At 38.9% G+C, this 23583-nt stretch overlaps 1 protein-coding gene across 2 annotated transcripts in view; it reads left to right on the top strand.

The window, feature by feature from the left end:
* MYO16 (myosin XVI) overlaps nucleotides 1–23583 on the top strand; it is a 626143-nt gene that overhangs the window by 400631 nt on the left and 201929 nt on the right. For both annotated transcript variants that reach the window (XM_023217640.2, XM_023217641.2), the window contains exons 22-23: nucleotides 12174–12326; nucleotides 21710–21910. In XM_023217640.2, coding sequence (XP_023073408.1) covers nucleotides 12174–12326; nucleotides 21710–21910 — 354 coding nt within the window. The remainder of the gene's footprint in view (nucleotides 1–12173; nucleotides 12327–21709; nucleotides 21911–23583) is intronic.

Below are 23583 nucleotides of genomic sequence, written 5' to 3'. Positions count from 1 at the left end.
CCTTCTTGCCACATCCACTCATGACGGAGGATCAAGGCAGTTCTCTGGGGCTTCTTTTATTAAGGGCACTAATCTCACTCGGGATGGTGGCGCCATTATGACCTAAATCACCTCCGAAAGGCCCCACCTTCTAATCCTTTCACTTTGGGGAATTGTGGAGGAACACATTCAGACCATAGCAGAATTAGCAAATCATTTCTATTCATAATTATTTATAGTAATAAGTACAATACTGGTGTAAAAAATATAGTTGACATAGCTCAGTAGTTTGGTACTTCCAGTAGTACTTTTCAGTGTGTGGAAAACTGTACAGGACAAACAAGTGACTTCTTCAACATATAAAATGCGGAGAAAAATTGTGAAAGGAGGGCACCTGTAGATTAAAAGCTGTCTAAAGACATGTACAAAGCTGAATATGTGGGCATTCTTGGGCCCTAATGTGCTAAATTATGTATAAAAGTTAAAGTAATGTGAAATCTGGACAGTTAATGAAATTTTTAAAAATTATTATTTATTGGATTATGTATGATAAAGATACTAAAAAATGTGTTTCTCTAAGTTATTATATCTCAGAGACTTATACTGAAGTATTTACTGATTTAAGGACATACCGTCTGCAAATTGCTTCAAATGAGTCCACCATTGAGGGCAATAAGGAAATGGAAAAAGCAGAATTGGCCATAGGTTGGTACTTATTGATGATTGTTGAAGTTAGTTGGTGGTTGATGGAGGTTATTACATTATTCTCTTCATGATTGTATATGTTTAAAATAGTTCATCATATGCCATTTTAAATCAGTGAGAAAAATTTAAGATTATATAAGTATTACTATAATAAATGATAGAATATTTTCTCTCTAAACGTGTTATTACAGAGCTCTGCGTGCTGTAGTTCTGCACCAACGAGCAAAGTCATGAAAACAAATAATTTAACCTACAAATAATTTCCCTACATTCTCCCACTAAACACATACATGCAAAGCCATGTAGTGAATCTCTTAAAGTCATGATGTCTAGTAAAATTACATATTAACAGTATGCTGGAATGGCAAGTGCAGTGGCTTGTGCTTGTAATCCCAGCACTTTGGGAGGTCAAGGCGGGTGGATTACTTGAGACCAGGAGTTTGAGACCAGCCTGGCCAACATGGTGAAGCCCCGTCTCCACGAAAAATACAAAAATTACCCACACGTGGTGGCACACGCCTGTAGTCCCAGCCACTCGAGAGGATGAGACGTGAATATAATTTAAACCTGAGAGGTTGAGGCTGCAGTGAGCCGAGATTGTGCTACTGCACTCCCATCTGGGTGACAGAACAAGACCATGCCAAAAAAAAAGAAAAAAAGAAAAACACTGAAAGAATTTAGAGAATTGAAGAATTGGAGGCAGAACACATTTGTTCAAAATAAAAGCTCCCTTTGCAGAAGATAGAATTGTGATATATATAGGCTGGGCGCGGTGGCTCACATCTGTAATCCCATCATGTTGAGAGGCTGAGACGGGCGGATCACTTGAAGTCAGGAGTTCAAGACCAGCCTGATCAACATGATAAAACCCTGCCTCTACTAAAAATACAAAAATTAGCCTACGTGGTGGTGGGTGCCTGTATTCCCAGCTGCTTGGGAGGCTGAGGCAGGAGAATCGCTTGAAACTGGAAGGCAGAGGTTGCAGTGAGCAGAGATCGCAGCACCGCATGCCAGCCTGGGCAACAAGAGTGAAAGTCTGTCTCAAATAAAAGAAAAAATATTGTGATATGTAATTTATCTTCAAGCCAGGCTTTATCTAATCGAATTCATCAGACTTGTCAAGATTTCAAATCATTTCCCTGCTTACAGACTGTTTTCTAGCAGCTGAGATTTACTGGGCACTTCAGATGACCTGGGCTTGACCTTTGTGCTCAGAGTTTGGAAAAATGGAGATACTTTGATTTCTAAAGTTTTATGAAATGATACGATATAATTTGGCAGTCACAACCTCAAGAAATATTTTAACGCCCTTCATTGTGAAATCATGATGCTAGAGATGATAGAAAGAAAAATGGAATAGTAAATTAACTTCTCTTAATTAGACTCTTCCCACATACTCTTCACATGCATTTTCACATTTCACAGATGAGAAAATTGAGGCTGCTACAGTCTGTGCTTTGTAAGTGCATGCTAGCAGTACCTGGTAGGTTTCATTTTTCTGGCTTAGTTGCATCAGTAATCTAGAGTTCATTCATTCAATAAACATATGCTGTTTATGCCCCAAGTTCCAGACCCTGTTCTAGGCACTAAAGTTTACATAGACATTATGGTATGGCAGGTACGGTACAAATGTTAAAAGGGCAAATTCCTTTTTTATAAATTAGATTTTCTCTAGCCAGATAATATGTTCCCACTTCTGCACCAATTCTTCTCTTTTCCAGTCCTACATATTTTTTAGTGTTGCAGCATTTATGATCCTATAATGAATTACCTGAAAACTTAATGACACACATAAACATTTATTATGCTCACCAATTCTTTGGGTCAAGTATTTGAACAGGGTATACGGAGACAGATTGTTTCTGGTCCATCATATCTGGAGCCTTAGCTAGATAACTGAAGTGCTGGAGGCAAATGCCATGTGAAGCTTCCGTCAGTCACGAATGTGGAGGATGACACTGGATGTTGGCTGGGGGCCTCAGTTCCTCCTTGCGTAAGTCTCTCCACGTTGGTCTCTCCATGTTGGTCTCTCCCTGTGGCTTCTGTGTACACACTAGTTGGGGCTTTCTTGCAGTTTATTGGCTGATTTTTCTAGAGTGGCTTCCCCAAAGGAGAAACACATATAGAAGCTGGATGCTTTTTTGATAACCGAGCTTCAGAGGTCACATAGCATTACTTCCTCTATAGGTTGGAGCAACCACAAGCATGCCCAGGTTCAGCGAGGAGGGTAAATTGAGTCTACCTCTTGATGATGAAGGACCGATTTTAATTGGACATTATGGGAAAAGGACTGGTGGGATGCTTATATGGGGAAAGGCTGCTATATTGGTCTAAGTATGGGACAGGATCCATGTAATTTTACTCACACTCTATCATGTGATCGCTATTAGATATCAATATTGATTTGTCCACTGATCAGTTGATACACAAATATGGTAAAGTATTATTTTCAGTTGTTTCACACATAGATTTCAAAATCATACATGTGTTAAATATCTACCCCTGTCTTAAAGCATCTTCTACTCTGTGCATCTCCTTTTCACAATGATGTTGAACTTTCCAAAATCATTTCAGGGACTTACCAGCTGTTGATCTGATGTTTTTAAAAATTTGAACAAGAAAATGCATTTATTTTCACTACATATCAGAACTCTAGCATAATGCTATTCAGGTTTCTACAGAAAAACAAATAGAATAATTAAATAATAAGATGCCAGTATAATATACCTCTTACAATGACACTGGATTCTGTGTTTATAGATAGCATGATTATTGGTCTTCTTTAAATAGCAGTCTTCAAAAACTTGTTTTAGAGAAATAAAATGGGTAGTGGCAACATAATTAAGAATTTTGAGCATACAAACTATACTTTTAATGATTTTTCCCTCAAAATCTCTGTAAGTTAAGTAATACTACCTCTGAGCTTAAATAAATTAAGTAGCTCATAGAAGTTCTCACAAAACCAGGGTCTGAATTCAGGTTTAATAACTTGAGCTATTTTCAGTTCCAAAGGTTCTTACAAAGCTAAACTTAAAATTTTAAGTTTAAAATTTTAATTTCTAAACTTCACTTGATGCCCCTTTTGTTGGTATTTCTCTTAGGACTTAATATTATTTATTCTATTATGTGTAGAAATAAACTCTTCATAAATTTTATGTGCCATTATTTTTTTACATAGTGGAATTTATCACCAAATCCATGTAATATAAATAAGTAAGTTACATAATGCAGGTATATCTTTTTCATTGTAGAGTACCAGGATGATTAAAAGGAAATGTTACAAAGCTTAATAAGGAGAATTAATGCATTTGAAAACATCTATCAGATTACTTTATAGAAGAGTGAATTGAGTTATTTTAATGACCAGGAAAAGGCTTAAATTAATCATTGTGGCTGTCCAGCTGTAAAGCTCCAATCCCAGATACCTAAACTAGGAAAATGCTTTCATGTAGTTTTGTGCTAATAATTGATAATGGCTACAATTTCTTGAGCTCCTACTATTAGTCAGACTATTGTTCTATATAATTTTTAACTCTTACAACAGCTCTTTCAGAAAATTAAGAGTTATCCCCACAAGTTTTGTGAGGCCCAGTGGGAATTCAGAGGCAGATATGTGAGGCCCCAGGAGCTGATCCAGCACAGGCCATGCTGTCAATTTGTCATTCAGAACCTCTAAACTTTGCATTTAATTCTGAATAATTACAACTATTTGAAAAAGGCTTATTATTTTGGTAGAAGTTTTATATTAATCATTGGTTTTGGACTATATGAATAATTTTATGTGAAAAAAGAAAGCATATTGATTAGAAGTTTATTACTAAACAAGAAAACAAACTTTTTTAAAAAACCATTGAGCAATTTGATAGAGTGACTAAAGCTCTAAAATAAGGGTTTTAACCAGAGGTTATGTTTCTAACTCTTAGGCATGGCTTCTATTTAAATTGAGGGATATATTTTATGTACAAAGTATCATACCAAATATCTAAAAATAATTTTTTTAATTTGTGTTTTTCAATCCTGATCTTAGCATATTATTATATCAGATTTATCAATAAATTTAGCCAGTTAGTTTATAGCAGATAGACTCCTTTTTGAAGATCAATTCTTCAAATCCCAAAGTAGTAATTATTTACATTAAAGAATGTAGTCATGAATTAAACCCATCAAAATACTAGATTGTTTTTGTTCTTAGTAACAGAATAAAATAAATGTTGTAAAAAGAGAAAGTGTTTTTTATTTGTGTAAAACAATGTCTTTATACATGTCAAGTAACTGAAATTTATATTTGCCTAAAATTTGTTATATATACTTTATTTTTAAAATATATAAGGGAAGCCAGAGAAGGAAAGGTGATTGATTCCTTTAAGAAATAGTAACTTAACAAAATAAAAAATTTAAAAAGAAAAGAGAAGGGGACAAGGAAATAGAAGGGTATAAAAAGAAATACAAACAAAAGCAAATATGGCAGCCTGGGCCAGGTGGTAGCTGTTGGTGGTAGCGAATGTGTGCCCAGTTCACTTCCTGGGTGTTGACTGCAGGTCCTGATGCGGGTGTCTGGTAAAGAAAGCAACCCTTCTCTGTTGTGGCTACCAAGTGACTACCAAGCCCACACGTCCTCTGTTTTTAAAATAAGATCAGCTTATCAGCAGACGTGGTATCCTCTATCAAGGTAAGAGTGATGGTGCTAGCAAAAGAGGAAACATGACCTTTCCCTAATAAGAATGGTAGGAAAGAAAGGCCTCTATAATTATAGATTCCGAGAAGACAAAATAAACTGGACTTTTAAAACTGAAATAGACAACAGAGATGCTGTCGCCTCACCAACCTCCTGGACCTGCCATTTCATAGGCAATATATGGAAATCAGGGATAATTGATTTGTCGGAGAACCACTTGGAGCAGTCTGGTGAGCCCCGAGGTAATCTTCAAATAGTTGAGGTTCATAGTACGCTTGATGTGTTCAAGTCCGCAAGAAGTCCTGCAGAGAAGCCTGTTAACTTAACTCCATGTTTCCCCAATGGGTTTCTGCTTATGTAGGGTTTTTAGACAACAGCTATTAAAGTCTCATACAATTAGTGTTCTGCTGAACATATTTCAGGAATGCTGAATGTCTTAAATCCAACACTGTTCCTTCTCTCTCTCTCTGTCTTATGTGAACACATACACGTTAATATCTTATATATACACATATATAAACTAATGAGTAAATTAGTTAATGCATAGTGCATTCTTAGTTCTACGATCTGTCTCAGTGTGTTTAACCATGTCTACCCATTAGAATCACCTGGAAAGCTTTTTAAATCTTTCAATGCCTGCACCCCACTCCAATTTAATTGGTTTGGGGTCAAGCACAGACATGAGCCTTTCTTAAAAAGCTCCTCCGTTAATTCCAGTGTGCAGAGAGGATTGCGAATCACCGCCCGGGGCTCTGCCTTGAGCTGGAGTCAGCTTTAATTAATCTCCTACTTTAATTCTGTGATGTATATGCCACGCTCTATTATATTTTTGTTTCAGATATGTTTCACTGAGTAATAAAAATAAAGGGAGAACAGTTGGTGAAAATTTACTCAAGAAATTGTTTGTCATTAATACAAATGATGAGCCATCTGGATAAGCAGTAAGGTTCCGTTCCTAAAGAGTGTGTTCCAGGGGTGCATAATTTTTATTAGTAAACCACCTAGCAGTGGCACTTCATGTACAAAGCATGTATTTTAATTAGAGAAGAGCAAATACTATCTAAGTGGTTACTTGGTAATTATTCATGAGCATTTATGAATACCCAGCTTTCACCCACATTCACGTCTACTCTGAGGAATACTCGGAGATCTAATGGAACCCCAAAACAACTGTACAATAGGTAGATTTGAAAAAGTAATGGTTGTTTTGCATTGAAGCCAGTGATGCCAATGACTGATGCAGATTTATGCTTCTAGGTATACGAACTGATTTGCCTGTAAAAATCTTCAGTCTATCTTTCTCTGATTGTGTGGAACACACGCCCACATGTGCACATGCACAGACACATACAGAGTTTAGTGAAAATAAATGAAGAATACGGTTTTATCCACGACTTTGGCAAAACCATTTGGTTTGTGGGGTACATTTTTAAAATTTTCAGTGAGGTATCTGATATTGAATATGTTCCTATTGTTAACCTTAGCTACATGTTCTAGTGGTTTTGAATTTCATGCCACAGTACTTCTATATTTTAACTTTGGTTCAAACAATAAGTGCTTTGAACAGTTTAGAATGAAGGCAAACTTTAAGTAAAACATTTTAATGGACACATTACACAAAAATTATTTTGAAAAACATTCTGCTTTAAACTACATTTGTTTCCAGTGACTCACTACCACTCCACATCACTCTCCGCTGTTGGAAACACAAATATAGATTCAGTTCCAGAAGGCACCTTCGTAATAAAAGGTACAAATTGGAAATCAGTCCACAGGCTACTTGGTTTTACACAAGAAGCTGGAATTTTCTCTATGGGATTTCAATAATTTATTTTAAGATTTTTTTTTCCCCCAGAACACAAAGAACATGAGGTTCAATAAAAGGTTCGGGTGTATTGTAAAGATCACCCTATGCCACAAAAAGAACTCACAGCTGATGCTGAAGCTTAACAATGCTAGAAGTCCAACAGAGAAGCTGTAGGTTTTATCAATCATTTTGACCAGGAGAGGAATAAATTGGGTTGCTCTATCCAAAGACACAGGCCACATCCATTTCTGTTATCCAAAGTTCGGTAGATTGCTGTAGACCTTTGTGGAAAAAAGGAAGAAACCTGGGCCCTCACTTCTTCCCATCCTTGTATTTGCCGCGGGTTCATCTACATTCACACTTGGTTTCACTGCTTTGATTAAACCAGGGGATCAATTCAGTGAAGCCAATGTTCAACTCAGTAAAATATCAGTAAGAAAAAAACAGTTACAGTATCTGTTTTCTATTATGAGAAGCCTCAGGTCAGTCAAAACACGACAGAGGTTGTGTTCTGTGAGGCAGTCAAGGCCAGGAGGGTACACTCAGATTGTGATCGAAAGCAGTTTTTGTACCTACAGAGCTGCAACCTATTCTGAATGCAAAATAACAAAAGAATTGTATGAAATATGTTAGAGTCATCCATGTCCATCTAAGTATTTTCAATTAGACACTCTCAAAATGAGAGGAAAACAAAATGTCATATAATGTGGGTATGTCTTATAAATAATCAGTCACTGATTTTTTAAAATTTGGAATCGTTTTTATCAAACTTCTTATCGTTTCGCACAGTAATAGATATTACCTTATTTCATGGAGTCAACAATTGTTTCTCAGCAATTTGTTCCCTAAAATGTATTCCACTTAAGCACACTATCCATGAACAGTCAAATTGTTGAGGTAAAGGACGGACCTATTTGTGTTAATTTTTAGATGATTCAATGTATTTTTAATAATAACTTGAGAAGTTACAATTGTATGTATCATATAGTCAAAGAATATTTTCCAATGGTTTCATTCCATAAAAGAAGTCATTTATTTTCTGTACATTTTCAGTAAATATTTCACCCCAAACTTTAATAATTTTATAGCACTTATTATTCCTTTATAACAAAATTACCTTATTATTGGAGTTTAACAAATTATTAAAGGAATGCATCAAAATATTATTTCTGAAGCAAAGTGAAATAGTTTGAACAGTTTTTATTTCTCTTTAACAATTTTATTTTTTATTTATGATTGAAATGAAAGTGACAAGCAGATGTATTTCTTTAACAGTAGGGATGCAATTGTGGACAGATGCTACATAGTTGCATGGAAAATGGTTTTTCTTTCCAAAACCATTACTGGAGATTTATGCCCCGTAGGATAAGATAAACATAGAAACTGATCATGAAGATCTGGATCGCCTGGCATCACTTGGTTTTCATGGAATAATTCAGGAGGATAAATGTGCTAGACTGTATCAGTTACAAGAAAGAAAATATTTTTCATATGATATTTAGATACTGAATGCCACTCCTCCCTCTGCCAGCTATAATGTGCAGAATTTATTGGTCTGTGTCCATATTCAAATCGTATTTGCCTTAACAACAGCGCCTTTAAAATTAAATGTTTTATATGGTATGTTCTCATCCAAAGTGACTGTTTTAATGAAGAGAAATGAGCACTGAAGTGTGAGTTTACCTAAAAAACACTTAGTTTAAAAGGTAAGGGACTTCCTGCTTTGTGCATTTCTCTTGAAATCTAGTTGCCAGAAGACAGAGAGGAAAAATTCTAGTTGCTTTCTGGGCAAATAATATACAAGGAAGAAAATCCAGTAACCACAGAGGGAGTGCTGGGGGAAGAAGGCCGTACCGGGAGAGTCTCCTGGTTTATACAAATCCTCTTAAGTTCTTTAGGTTTAAAAAGACTTTTAGGACTACCACAACATGGCAGGTTCTTCTTTGATTTTTAACTTAGATTTCATGTTGTAATAGAATGTTTTAGGGAAACTTCTTCTGTCTACAGAAACTCATTTATCACTGAATTTAAGAAACCATCTTTTACCATGAAGGCAGAGAGACAAGAAAAACCATTGGGAAGGGTGGTAGTCATGGAGCACCATTTTTTGACCTGAAGCTAAGAATTACTTTTCTTATGATTTTAATGTCAGTATGTGATATTCAGATCTTATTTTAATATGGCTATTACTTTAATATTTTGTTTGGTATGTGTCTACTATATGGTTATTCTCCACCTGTCATGTTAATAATGAAAAAGACCACGTGCATTCATCATTAAACTAACCCCATCAGGTTGTAAGGACCTCTGCACTTTGAGCTCTCCCACCTCTGCTTCAGTCAAGGAACCCCTTGCCTGCCACTCTCTCATGCTCTAATCGCGCCATTTCTGAAGATGTTTGAGCTAGCTACACCTACGCACAACATTCTAACCCTGGCAAGAAGACTAGAACTTTACAGCAAATCCACCCAGTCCCACGCCACCCTCCCTTCTGTGTTCACACCAGTGTTCCGCTCTTTGGTGTGTTTGTTTCTTCCCTGAAGAAGTTAGCCCCTGAGACTTCTTCACGTCGTAAATTTCCATTCTCCCAAGTAACTGGATTTTTGAGAAAATGCCCTTTTCCATCTAGGTGCATGTAATTGTCAATACATTACTAGCCACACCCTTAAGGGTAAGTGGGAGCTCCCTTTGGGAGAATATGGAGTGACCTGGTGCTGGTCACTTGAGAAGGTAATTTGTCTTGCTCATTGGAAGCTGTCCTTATATGCGCTAGAAGGAGGACATGAGTGCCCATCAGCAGGACTGGAACATCTAGAAGGAGCTCCTACTTCCCAGGTTGTTGAGATGACCTCAGACTTGGAGAAGATTTGGGGTATGTGGAAAAGAGGAACCCAGGAAGTTCTTTCTTTTCTGTGCTCTTTTTTCCCAGTCTTTCTTACTTATTTTATTTATTTGAGACAGAGTCTTGCTATGTCACCCAGGCTGGAGTGCAGTGGCGTGATCTCGGCTCACTGCAGCGTTCGCCCCCCGAGTTCAAGCGATTCTCCTGTCTCAGCCTCCTGAGTAGCTAGGACTACAGGCACCCGCCACCATGCCAGGCTAATTTTTGTATTGTTAGTAGAGACGGGGTTGCACCATATTGGTCAGACTGGTCTCGAACTCCTGACTTCAGGTGATCCACCCGCCTCAGCCTCCGAAAGTGCTGGGATTACAGGTGTGAGCCACTGCGCCTGGCTAACATTTTGTTAATTTTTAACAAAAGCTTTGGCATTTGTTTACATTAATACAAGATATTTCTCATTAAATATTATCATAGATATTATTCCCCTTGCAGATGAGTTCTAATTTTCTTTCAAATGTTTTATCAATTGTTTCCATCTAAATAAGTATTGATCTGTAATTATTTTTAGTTACTGAGCACTACATATTCTAAGCAGCTTTAAATTTTGTCTAGTATAACATAATGGTTTAGGGTGCAGATGAGGGAGCATAAGGGTCTGTAAGAACTCACAAAGGAAGTGGGTGTAGACAGAGAAGAGACAAGGCCCCCAAACACAGCCCCTGGACACTCCAACATGAGCAGGCCAGGAGTCCATAAAGAGTTGGGAAAGGAGATAGGGAGGAAGCAGCCACTGATCTAGAAAGCCAAGAGAGCGTGGTGTCCTGGAGGACAGGTGAGAAAGTGCTCCATGGAAGGAGAGAAACCAACTCAGTCAAATTATGCTGGTGTGGGGATGGGTCAAGAGAAACAAATGTGAGACTTCAACGTTGGATTTAGAAATGTGCACATTGCTGGCTGAGCGCAGTGTCTCACGCCTATAATCCCAGCACTTTCGCAGGCCGAGGCAGGCGGATCTCGAGGTCAGGAGATTGAGACCATCCTGGCCAACACAGTGAAACCCCGTCTCTACTAAAAATACAAAAAATTAGCCGGGCGTGGTGGCAGGAGTCTGTAGTCCCAGCTACTCGGGAGGCTGAGGCAGGAGAATGGCGTGAACCCGAGAGGCAGAGCTTGCAGTGAGCCTAGATTGTGCCACTATACTAGCCTGGTCGACAGAGCGAGACTCCGTCTCCAAAAAAAAAAAAAAAAGAAATGTGTACATTGCTGATGAGCTCCACAAAAGCAATTTTGATGGCGCCATGGTGTCAAAAGTTTTATTAGAGTGGTTTCAAGAGGGAGTGGGAAGAGAAGAATTTGAGATAATAAGTAGAAATCAGCCGTGTGTGTGTGTGTGTGTGTGTGTGTGTGTGTGTGTGTGTGTTTTGATATGAAAGGAAGCAGAGAAGTAGAATAGTAGACTAGAGGGGAAGTCAGATTTTATGCTGGTTAGATTTGAGTTATGGTTTACTTTTATAAATACTTTAAGATAAATAAAGTTTTCTTTTTTTAAGATTAAGAAATAGCACATTTGTTTCCTCGTGGGAATGTCTTGTGGAAAGAGAAAAATTGACAGTTGGAGGAATGTGGAAAATTTTCTGATAAAGGAAATAATTTCTACAATAAAACGATTTGACTAGTGATTACTGTTTCTGAAAGAACCGCCACACTCATTCTTACCCATCACTAATATGCAATCAGAAATGAGGCCCTCAAGAAATGCTTCTCTTTTCTCTGGGATCTTATGGCAAACCCAGCTTTATCTTCATTTCCCGATGAGAGCTCAAATATATTTTCCTTTTGGAAATATTTTAAGTGCTCAAATATATTTGAGACTCAACATTTGTAAGTTAATATTGTAATCATTCTTTTTGTTGTTTTTAACATACTTTGAATAGTTAGATGATATGGTATCAGATATATTTGACTTGTGAAATATGTGCAAGTCCATTACTGGACTTCAGTTGAAACTTGACTTCTCAGGCAACGTTGTCATGCTTTATTTTGATAGACTAATTGATTGGAACCTCCCTGAGTCAATACTTTACCAATCTGAAACTGTCATTGAACAAGTGAATATGCACTGCTGTACTATCTTGTGAAATGTTTTCTTGTTTTCTCCACAATAGCTTTGTGTCAACATGACCAATGAGAAGATGCACCACTATATCAATGAAGTGCTTTTTCTCCACGAGCAAGTGGAATGTGTACAAGAGGGAGTTACCATGGAAACAGCATATTCTCCTGGTAACCAGAATGGAGTTTTGGACTTTTTTTTCCAGGTATTCATAAAATACAATTAGATACTTAACAGGATACATGGATTTAAATATACTGGAGACAAATAATTTTCTTTCAGGAGGCCTTATTTTTGAGATATCTTTATATGTGAGGTTCTGCAATAATTTTTCAAAATCTGTTGAGGTGCACAAGTTATCTTTTTCTGAAAGGGCATTTGAAGCATCAACAATTCGTTAAAAGGACAAGAAATATCAGATCATTTTGATATAGAAATATTCAATACTGTTTATTCAACGTCACTAAAACTCTCCTTTTGGCAATAATAAGTGCCTATTGTAAAAAAAAAAAAAAAAAAAAAGGACTTTTTATAAAATAATACCTAAGATCAATCACACCATAAAACAAGTTCACCAGAATCTTTTTGTTAATTTATCTTCAAAGTTTCTAAGATTTAAATTTGGAAAAATTGGCAGGAATAACATATAAACACATATATAATATCAGTTAAATTAAGAGTCTCACGGCATCTGCAGGTGTTTATAGTTTACTTTATTTTTTCTACTTTACAATGAAAAACATTTTGACCCTGTGTCTCTATCATATAAGCCAAAATCTATCACATAAACAGCAATTGTGATGTACTAATATAAGAAAACATTATATGGATATACTCACAATATCTCCAAGACACATGGACATTGTTGAAAACAGACAGCGTTCAGCTAATTGGAGAATATGTCATTCTTTAGTCTCCCTTTCCATAAAGATAGATTTCTAAATTACTTTATTTTATAAATTTTTCTGATTAACACATTCTTGTTCCTGCTAGTAACTTGTCAGCATTCTTCTTTTTTAAAATTACAGCCCTCTTCCTCCAGAAAGCCCTCATAGTGACATACAGAGCCTATAATTACTTAAGGTTTAAAAATGTCTTCAAACTGGCAGGACTGTTTACTTAATTGTATATGGGAAGCCTCACGCATCCAGCACCTTCTCTCCAGCTTGCCGTGTTCTCTTCCACTGCTAACCAGGGGTCATCAGAATGAAAACTTGCATGGGCCATATTTATATTTCAAGGATTACCTATTTGTCCCTGGCCCTGAGGGGAGGGGTTGACCCAGATTTTTACCAAATCCTCCAAGTGTCGAGTACATTTGTTGCACTCTGTAGTATCTGATGAAGGTGAAACTATGACCACCTTTCACGTGGAGTGGGGCCATGCAATCTCTTCTAACCCTTTACTAGTAAAGGAATTGAAGGTCATCAATCCCTTTCTTTCTTTTTGAGACAGAGTTTCCCTCTGTTGCCCAGGCTGGAGTGTGGTGGTGCGATGTTGGCTCATTGCAAGCTCTGCCTCCCGGGTTCACGCCATTCTCCTGCCTCAGCCTTCCAAGTAGCTGGGACTACAGGCACCCGCCGCCTCGCCCGGCTAATTTTTTTGTATTTTTAGTTGAGACCAGGTTTCACCATGTTAGCCAGGATGGTCTCGATCTCCTGACCCCGTGATCCGCCCACCTCGGCCTCCCAAAGTGCTGGGATTATAGGCGTGAGTCACCGTACCCGGCTGATTAATCCCTTTCTTATGGCTTATTTCCCCAGGTTCTATTTTTGTTTTTAGGCACTTCCACAAGTTTTCAAAGTCTAAAAGGTTAATCGCCCCATTCTTTTATTGTTTTATTTCAGACATCCAGAAAACATAACATACAAGATTTTGTTTTTGATTTGAAGACAATACAAATAATAATGCTTCAAAAATGTTGCTAGTAATCAACCACCTTATCCCTGGTGAACATCATGTTGATTTTTGGAGCAGAATCCGTGAGCTCTCGGAATGTCTGTCATCTTTATACTGATTCGGGGCCCTGTCTTTGAGTTACTGCAATACACATTGACCACTTTACCAAACAAGTGAATATTTTCACCCCAGAGAAGACATCTGTCACTGCCCTTGAAACAGAAACAGACTTGCAGACAACCTTGCCGTGGCTCATTTGTCCTTCTGCTGTGTGGCTTGTGTATATTTGTATGTGAATCTGTAATAGCATTTACAGAGGTATCATGACCTGATGCTCAGATCAATAGATGAAGGAATGATGGCTAGTATTGTAATATCAACATTTTACTTACTCTTCAGCAAATAGCTTGCTATTAGTTGATATAAAGAATTGTGGCCTGGCGCGGTGGCTCAAGCCTGTAATCCCAGAACTTTGGGAGGCCGAGACGGGTGGATCACAAGGTCAGGAAATCGAGACCATCCTGGCTAACATGGTGAAACCCCATCTCTACTAAAAAAATACAAAAAACTAGCCAGGCGAGGTGGTGGGCGCCTGTAGTCCCAGCTACTCAGGAGGCTGAGGCAGGAGAATGGCGTGGGCCCGGGAGGCGGAGCTTGCAGTGAGCTGAGATCCGGCCACTGCACTCCAGCCTGGGCGACAAGAGTGAGACTCCGTCTCAAAAAAAAAAAAAAAAGAATTGTTTGATTTTGAAGACATCACAGATGGAACCAATCCTTGGCAAACTTCTCACACGGACCATTTTCTTCTAGGGCTGCTCTCATATATGTGTATATATATATACACACACACACATATAATTTATATATTTCTATATTATATATCTTATATAAAAATAAATGTTTATATATCTATCTTATATATAAATATACATATATATTTATTCACCTTCAGCTTCTTTAGGGGACTCCTCATGGGGGCCCCCAGCCACTCTGAACTTCTTGCAATGTACTCTATGGAACTTCCTGTTGAGCCAGTCCTCCCAATAAGGGGCTTTCTTCTTCAAATTCTTTTATCCAGACACACTTTTGTGTTGGCAACAGCAGTCTCTCCAGGCACTGCTGATGTCAGGTAACTTGCTAAGGTGGGTGAGCTTGCTTTTGAAGCCATTCCTACTTCCTTTCTAGTGCCATTCTCCACCGCATTGGGCCTTCTCTTTTTTTCCTTCCCAGGGAGGTTATTTGGTTTCTCGTTTTATAGGTGGCTGTCATTGTTGCTGAGTATCTTCAAGGAGCACGCTCTGCTGTGTGAGCCCCACCAGGAGGGTGCATGTCCCGTGGCTGGCATTATTAGGTTTCATTCCCTTTGGCTGAAAGGGAGTGATCTCACCAATACAGCGCTCAGGCAATTGCAGTCTTTGGATTTTCTTTTTCTTCTCTTCTCTTCTCTTCTCTTCTCTTCTCTTCTCTTCTCTTCTCTTCTCTTTCCTTTTCTTTCTTTGAGACAGAGTCTCACTCTGTCACCCAGGCTAGAGTGCAGTGGCACGATCTCGGCTCACTGCAGCCTCTGCCTCCTGGGTTCAAGCAATTCTCCTGCCTCAGCCAGCCACCTGAGTAGCCGGAACTATAGACGTGTGCCACCATTCCCAGCTAATTTTTGTAGTTTTAGCAAGGACGGGGTTTCACCATGTTGGCCAGGACAGCTCTTAGGCTGCCTGTTCACTGTGATAATAGTTTCTTTTGCTGTGCAGAAGCTCTTTAGTTTAATTAGATTCCATTTGTCAATTTTGGCTTTTGTTGCCATTGCTTTTGGTGTTTTAGACATGAAGTCCTTGCCCATGCCTATGTCCTGAATGGTATTGCCTAGGTTGTCTTCTAGGGTTTTTATGGTTTTACATCTAACATTTAAGTCTCTAATCCATCTTGAATTAAATTTTGTAAAAGGTGTAAGGAAGGGATCCGTTTCAGCTTTCTACATATGGCTAGCCAGTTTTCCCAGCACTTTTATTAAAGAGGGAATCCTTTCCCCATTTCTTGTTTTTGCCACGTTTGTCAAAGATCAGACGGTTGTAAATGTGTGGTGTTATATCTGAGGCGTCTGTTCTGTTCCATTGCTCTATCTCTCTGTTTTGGTCCCAGTACCACGCTGTTTTGGTTACTGTAGCCTTGTAGTATACTTTGAAGTCAGGTAGCGTGATGCCTCCAGCTTTTTTCTTTTTTGCTTAGGGTTGTCTTGGCAATATGGGCTCTTTTTTGGTTCCATATGAACTTTAAAGTAGTTTTTTCCAATTCTGTGAAGAAAGTCATTGGTAGCTTGATGGGGATGGCATTGAATCTATAAATTACCTTGGGCAGTATGGCCATTTTCACGATATTGATTCTTCCTATCCATGAGCAAGGAACGTTCTTCCATTTGTTTGTGTCCTCTTTTATTTCACTGAGCAGTGGTTTGTAGTTCTCCTTGAAGAGGTCCTTCACATCCCTTGTAAGTTGAATTCCAAGGTATTTTATTCTCTTTATAGCCATTGTGAATGAGAATTCACTCATGATTAGGATCTCTGTTTGTTATTGGTGTATAAGAATGCTTGTGATTTTTGCACACTGATTTTGTATCCTGAGACTTTGCTGAAGTTGCTTATCAGCTTAAGGAGATTTTGGGCTGAGATGATGGGGTTTTCTAAATATACAATCATGTCATCTGCAAACAGGGACAATTTGTCTTCCTATTTTCCTAATTGAATACCCTTTATTTCTTTCTCTCACCTGATGGCCTGGCCAGAGCTTCTGACAATATGTTCAATAGGAGTGATGAGAGAGGGCATCCCTGTCTTGTGCCAGTTTTCAAAGGGAATGCTTCCAGTTTTAGCCCATTCAGTATGATACTGGCTTTGGGTTTGTCATAAATATCTCTCATTATTTTGAGATACATTCCATCAATACCTAGTTTATTGAGAGTTTTTAGCATGAAGGCTGTTGAATTTTGTCAAAGGCCTTTACTGCATCTATTGAGATAATCATGTGGTTTTTGTCTTTGGTGCTGTTTATGTGATGGATTACGTTTATTGATTTGCGTATGTTGAACCAGCCTTGCATCCCAGGGATGAAGCCAACTTGATATTGGTGGATAAGCTTTTTGATGTTTTGCTGGGTTAGGTTTGCCAGTATTTTATTGAGGATTTTCACATCGATGTTCATCAGGGATATTGGTCCCTGATATTGGTCTAAAATTCTCCTTTTTTGTTGTGTCTCTGCCAGGCTTTGGTGTCAGGATGATGCTGGCCTCATACAATGAGTTAGGGAGGATTCCCTCTTTTTCTATTGACTGGAATAGTTTCAGAAGAAATGGTACCAGCTCCTTTTTGTACCTGTGGTAGAATTCGACTGTGAATCCGTCTGGTCCTGGACTTTTTTTAGTGGGTAGGCTATTAATTACTGCCTCAATTTCAGAGCCTGCCATTGGTTTATTCAGTGATTCAGCTTCTTCCTGGTTTAGTCTTAGGAGGTGTATGTGTCCAGGAATTTATCCATTTCTTCTAGATTTTCTAGTTTATTTGCATAGAGATGTTTATAGTATTGTCTGATGGTAATTTATATTTCTGTGGGATCAGTGGTGATATCCCCTTTATCACTTTTTATTGTATCTATTTTATTTTTCTCACTTCTTTATTAGTCTTGCTAGTGGTCTATCAATTTTGTTGATCTTTTCAAAAAACAACTCCCGGATTCACTGATTTTTTGAAGGGTTTTTTTGTGTTTCTCTCTCTTTCAGTTCTGCTCTGATCTTAGTTATTTCTTGCCTTCTGCTAGCTTTTGAATTTGTTTGCTCTTGCTTCTCTAGTTCTTTTAATTGGATGTTAGGGTGTCGATTTTAGATCTTGCCTGCTTTCTCTTGTGGGCATTTTGTGCTATAAATTTCCCTCTACACACTGCTTTAAATGTGTCCCAGAGATTCTGGTATGTTGTGTCTTTGTTTTCTTTGGTTTCAGAGAACATCTTTATTTCTGCCTTCATTATTTACCCAGTGGTCATTCAGGAGCAAGTTGTTCAGTTTCCATGTAGTTGTGCAGTTTTTAGTGAGTTTCTTAATCCTGAGTTTTAATTTGATTGCACTGTGGTCTGAGAGACAGTTTGTTGTGATTTCTGTTATTTTACATTTGCTGAGGAGTGGTTTACTTCCAACTATGTGGTCAATTTTGGAGTAAGTGCAGTGTGGTGCTGAGAAAAATGTATATTCTGTTGATTTGGGGTGGAGAGTTCTGTAGATGTCTATCAGGTCTGCTTGGTGCAGAGCTGAATTCAAGTCCTGGATGTCTTTGTTAACCTTCTGTCTCATTGATCTGTCTAATATTGACAGTGGGATGTTAAATTCTCCCATTATTATTGTATGGGAGTCTAAGTCTCTTTTTCAGTCTCTCAGGACTTGCTTTATGAATCTGGGTGCTCCTGTATTGGGTGCATATATATTTATGATAGTTAGCTCTTTTTTGTTGACTCGATCCCTTTAACATTATGTAATGACCTTCTTTGTCTCCTTTGATCTTTGTTGGTTTAAAGTCTGTTTTATCAGAGACTAGGATTGCAACCCCTGCTTTTTTGTTGTTTGTTTGTTTTCCATTTGCTTGGTAGATCTTCCTCCCTCCCTTTATTTTGAGCCTATGCGTGTATCTGCATGTGAGATGGGTCTCCTGAATACAACACACTGAGGGGTCTTGACTCTGTAACCAATTTGCCAGTCTGTGTCTTTTAATTGGGGCATTTAGCCCATTTACATTTAAGTTTAATATTGTTATGTATGAATTTGATCCTGTCATTATGATGTGAGCTGGTTATTTTGCCCATTAGTTGATGCGGTTTCTTCCCAGCATTGATGGTCTTTACACTTTGCTATGTTTTTGCAGTGGCTGGTACCGGTTGTTCCTTTCCATGTTTAGTGATTCCTTCAGGAACTCCTGTAAGGCAGGCCTGGTGGTGACAAAATCTCTCAGCATTTGCTTGTCTGTAAAGGATTTTATTTCTCCCTCACTTATGAAGCCTAGTTTGGCTGGATATGAAATTCTGGGTTGAAAATTCTTTTCCTTAAGAATGTTGAATATTGACCACCACTCTCTTCTGGCTTGTAGGGTTTCTGCCAGGAGATCCACTGTTAGTCTGACGGGCTTATCTTTGTGGGTAACCTGACCTTTCTCTGTGGCTGCCCTTAGCATTTTTTCCTTCATTTCAACCTTGTGAATCTGACAGTTATGTGTCTTGGAGTTGCTTTTCTCAAGGTGTATCTTTGTGGTGTTCTTTGTATTTCCTGAATTTGAATATTGGCCTGCCTTGCTAGTTTGGGGAAGTTCTCTGGATGATATCCTGAAGAGTATTTTCCATCTTGGTTCCATTCTCCCCGTCACTTTCAGGTATGACAATCTAATGTAGATTTGGTCTTTTCACATAATCCCATATTTCTTAGAGGCTTTATTCATTTCTTTTTACTCTTTTTTTCTCTAAACTTCTCTTCTCACTTCATTTCATTAATTTGATCTTCAGTCCCTGATACCCTTTCTTCCACTTGATCAAATCGGCTACTGAAGCTTGTGCATGCATCATGTAGTTCTCATACCATGGTTTTCAGCTCCATCAGGTCATTTAAGGTCTTCTCTACACTGTTTATTCTAGTTAGCCATTCATCTAATATGTTTTCAAGGTTTTTAGCTTCCTTGCCATGGGTTCGAACATCCTTCTTTAGCTCAGAGAAGTTTGTTATTACTGACTTTCTGAAGCCTACTTCTGTCAGCTCGTCAAAGCCATTCTCCATCCTGCTTTGTTCCATTGCTGGTGAGGAACTGCAATCCTTTGAAGGAGAAAGGGTGCTCTGGTTTTTAGAATTTTCAGCTTTTCTGCTCTGTTTTCTCCCCATCTTTGTGGTTTTATCTACCTTTGGTCTTTGATGATGGTGCTATATATGGGGTTTTGGTGTGGATGCCCTTTTTGTTGATGTTGATGCTATTACCTTCTGTTTGTTAGTTTTCCTTCTAACAGTCAGTTCCCTCAGCTGTAGGTCTGTTGGAGTTTGCTGGAGGTCCACTCCAGACCCTATTTTCCTGGGTATCACCAGTGGAGGCTGCAGAACAGCAAATATTGCAGAATAGCAAATATTGCTGCTTCATTTCAGTGGGGCACCTGACTCTATGAGGTGTCAGTCGGCCCCTACTGGGAGGTATCTCCAAGTTAGGCTACACAAGGTTCAGAGACCCACTTAAGCACGTGGTCTGTCCATCCTCAGAGCTCAAACACTGTGCTGGGAGAAGCACTGCCCTCTTCAGAGCTGTCAAACAGGGATGTTTAAGTCTGCAGAAGTTTCTGCTGCCTTTTGTTCAGCTATGCCCTGCCCCCCCGCCCCCCCGCCCCCCCGCCCCCCCCCCAGGTGGAGTCTACAGAGGTAGGCGGGCCTCAGTCAGCTGTGGTGGGCTCCACCCAGTTTGAGCTTCCTGGCCACTTTGTTTACCTACTCAAGCCTCAGCAATGCAGACGCCCCTCCCCCAGGCAAGTTTGCTGCCTTGCAGTTCGATCTTGGACTACCAGTGAGCGAGGCTCTGTGGGCACTGGATCCGTTGAGCCAAGCGTGGGATATAATCTCCTAGTGTGCCATTTGCAAAGACCTTTGGAAAAGTGCAGTATTTGGGCAGGAGTATCCCAATTTTCCTGGTACAGTCTGTCACAGCTTCCCTTGGCTAGGAAAGGGAAATCCCCTGACCCCTCGCGCTTCCTGGATAATGTGATGCCCCACCCTGCTTCGGCTCACCCTCTATGGGCTGCACCCACTGTACAACCAGTCTCAATGAAATGAACCAGGTACCTCAGTTGGAAATGCAGAAATCACCCATTTTCTGCGTTGATAACGCTGGGAGCTGCAGACCAGAGCTGTTCCTATTCGGCCATCTTGGACATACTCTTTTTTTTTTTTTCTTTTTTTTTTTGAGGCAGGGTTGCATTCTGTTGTCCAGGATGGAGTGCAGTGGCATGATCATGCCTCCATGCAACCTATACCTCTTGGGCTCTAGTGATCTTCCCACCTCAGCCTCCTGAGAAACTGGGACTATAGGCACACATCACCATGCCCAGCTAATTTCTGTATTATTATTATTTTTTTTTAATAGAGATAAGATCTTACCATATTGCCCAGGCAGGCTGGTCTCAAACTCCTGAGCTCAAGTGACTTGATTGCTTTGGCCTACCAAAGGGCTCGGATTATAGGCCTAAGCCACTGTGCCCAGTTTTGCCATAATTTTTATGACTTAGCATCATGTGAGCTTTATTTTTTGATAAGTTTCTTGTCTCATCATAGGTATGGAATATTTTAGATGGATTATAGGTCAAGAAAAATGACAATTTTCCTGTAGTCTGAAATTTTATTTTTCTTTATAAGATGAAAATGTACTTTTTAAATAACTGCAGTATTTTAATGACATTACAGTACTTTTTTTTACTTATTTGTTCATTAATTTGATAAATATTATTGGGGGTCTACTTTACATCAGAGACCTGCTAGGTGGTGGGGCAGAAATAGAAATGTATTAAGGTAAAGACTGATTCATTTTCTGAGTGTCTGTATGAATCTAACAAAAATATAAACAAGCATGCATGAATCATAACAAAAGTATCAAACTAAGTAATAGACAAAACAACTCCCCATCTCTTCTTAACTCTCAGAAGCCATCTGGATTTCTCACGTTATTGGATGAAGAAAGTCAAATGATTTGGTCAATGGAATCAAATTTTCCAAAAAAGCTGCAAAGCCTCCTAGAATCCTCAAACACAAATGCGGTGTACTTCCCCATGAAGGATGGGAATGGGAATGTTGCCCTCAAAGACCACGGTACAGCCTTTACCATCATGCACTACGCAGGAAGGGTAAGTGGCCAGAACTGTGTAATTTTTCATGTGCACTAATGATCAAAGGTCATTGGGACAAACTCTAGAGCTGTTGATATTTTAAGTTGTGTTATTTGGATAAATGGAAGCTGGATGAACAACCCACAATAGGTACTTTTCTAAGTGATATTCTTTTAGCTTGATGCAGAATTAACATCTTCAGAATGGTGACGCATGCTGTGTGAGCCTTCTCATAATGTTTCTAGAATTATAACTTTATATGAGCAAAGGATCCCTGGGTTTAATACAAAGAGCTCTGCTATAAATTTTGGAATTTTATTCATAATACAGATGAACATTGGACATCTGAGTTTCCTTACCTTGAATATAGTTTTTAGTATTAAAGTATTTTTTCTTAAAGCATGTCAACTTAAGGAAGAAAGAAAGCCACTCTCTCAGATCTTTCCCAGTTCTCTAACCAGCTTTGTAAAACATGCTTCTTTCTTCAACACCTTCAAGGACTTCCTCTTACCTATATAAAAATGATCATTCTCCTTAGTCCACGCTAATATCAGGCTTCTCCAAGCTGATCATAATTTTTCTTTTCGTTTCTTACCTGTCAGAACTCCCCTGTGCAAGATCTCTGTTCAGGTTATTTTTCTAATCCACTCATTTTTTTCTGCATTTTCAGCCTCCCTTAAACTCCTTTACATTAAGCTTAAAATATCCTCCTTGTCTTCTTAACAAGATCAAATTTTATCCAACTTTCAGTATTAAATCCATGTTCGTTTATCCTCAGTCCAAATCCCAGCTGTAGTTAGTGTCTCCTGCTTTTGCATGTACAGCTCTGTGTCTCCTACTCTTACTCCTCTGACCCCACTTAGTACAGATGGTGTGCTAGAGGGTAAAATCTCTCACTGTCTTACAGTGTATTTCAGTTCATTTCGACCAGTGTTTCCAGAGACTCTGCGTTATGCCAAAGAAGGAGCATTCGAAAATCAAAGATGAGCAAAGCCTATTCCTTGCCCCCAAATATCTCAGCGTCAAATAGGGAAAGGCAAATGAACAAATATTAATATGAATAAAGTATTATATTGATATAATAATATCAACAAATGTATATATTACCATAGGGAAGGAAGCAATTAGTGGCTTAAAAAATGTGTAGAGATGCTATTCCGTTGTATAGGACAGAACCCACTCTACCTATTTAAGCAGAAAATAATCTAGTTTGAGAAAATAATCATTGGGAGACTCTAAGTTGAACTTTCAGGAATGACATTACAAGCACACCACAGAACAGAGTTACTAAGACAGTTACAGCCTTATCTTAGATCAGGAAGCCTCTAGCCAAACTGAGAAGCTGCTGCTACAGTTGCTGATTCTGTTACTGCTCCCACCTGCACAAGTAGCATGTGTAAACCCTAGCACTCGACATCAAAGGGGGAAGGGACTAGGCTTGGAGATTCCCACTGCAAGGGAAAATCATCCTCACGGGGGCTCACCAGGTAACACAGCAGAAGCAGCAGCGGCGTGGTTCTCACGCCGTCTACCTCTGAGTCTTGTGCCATCACACCAGACTGGTGGAAGCTAAAGAGCAACTGGATCCTGGTGCAAGCCTGTGTGAAGGCAGGCTTCTCCTTTTCAGCCTCCGCAGTCCAAGCAGCAACCAGGATGGATGGGCCGTGCCATTCCAAAACAGCACCTACCGA

The sequence above is a fragment of the Piliocolobus tephrosceles genome, chromosome X, assembly GCF_002776525.5.
Source record: "Piliocolobus tephrosceles isolate RC106 chromosome X, ASM277652v3, whole genome shotgun sequence".
Lineage (NCBI taxonomy): Eukaryota > Metazoa > Chordata > Mammalia > Primates > Cercopithecidae > Piliocolobus > Piliocolobus tephrosceles.
This window is presented reverse-complemented; position numbering and strand designations above follow the sequence as displayed.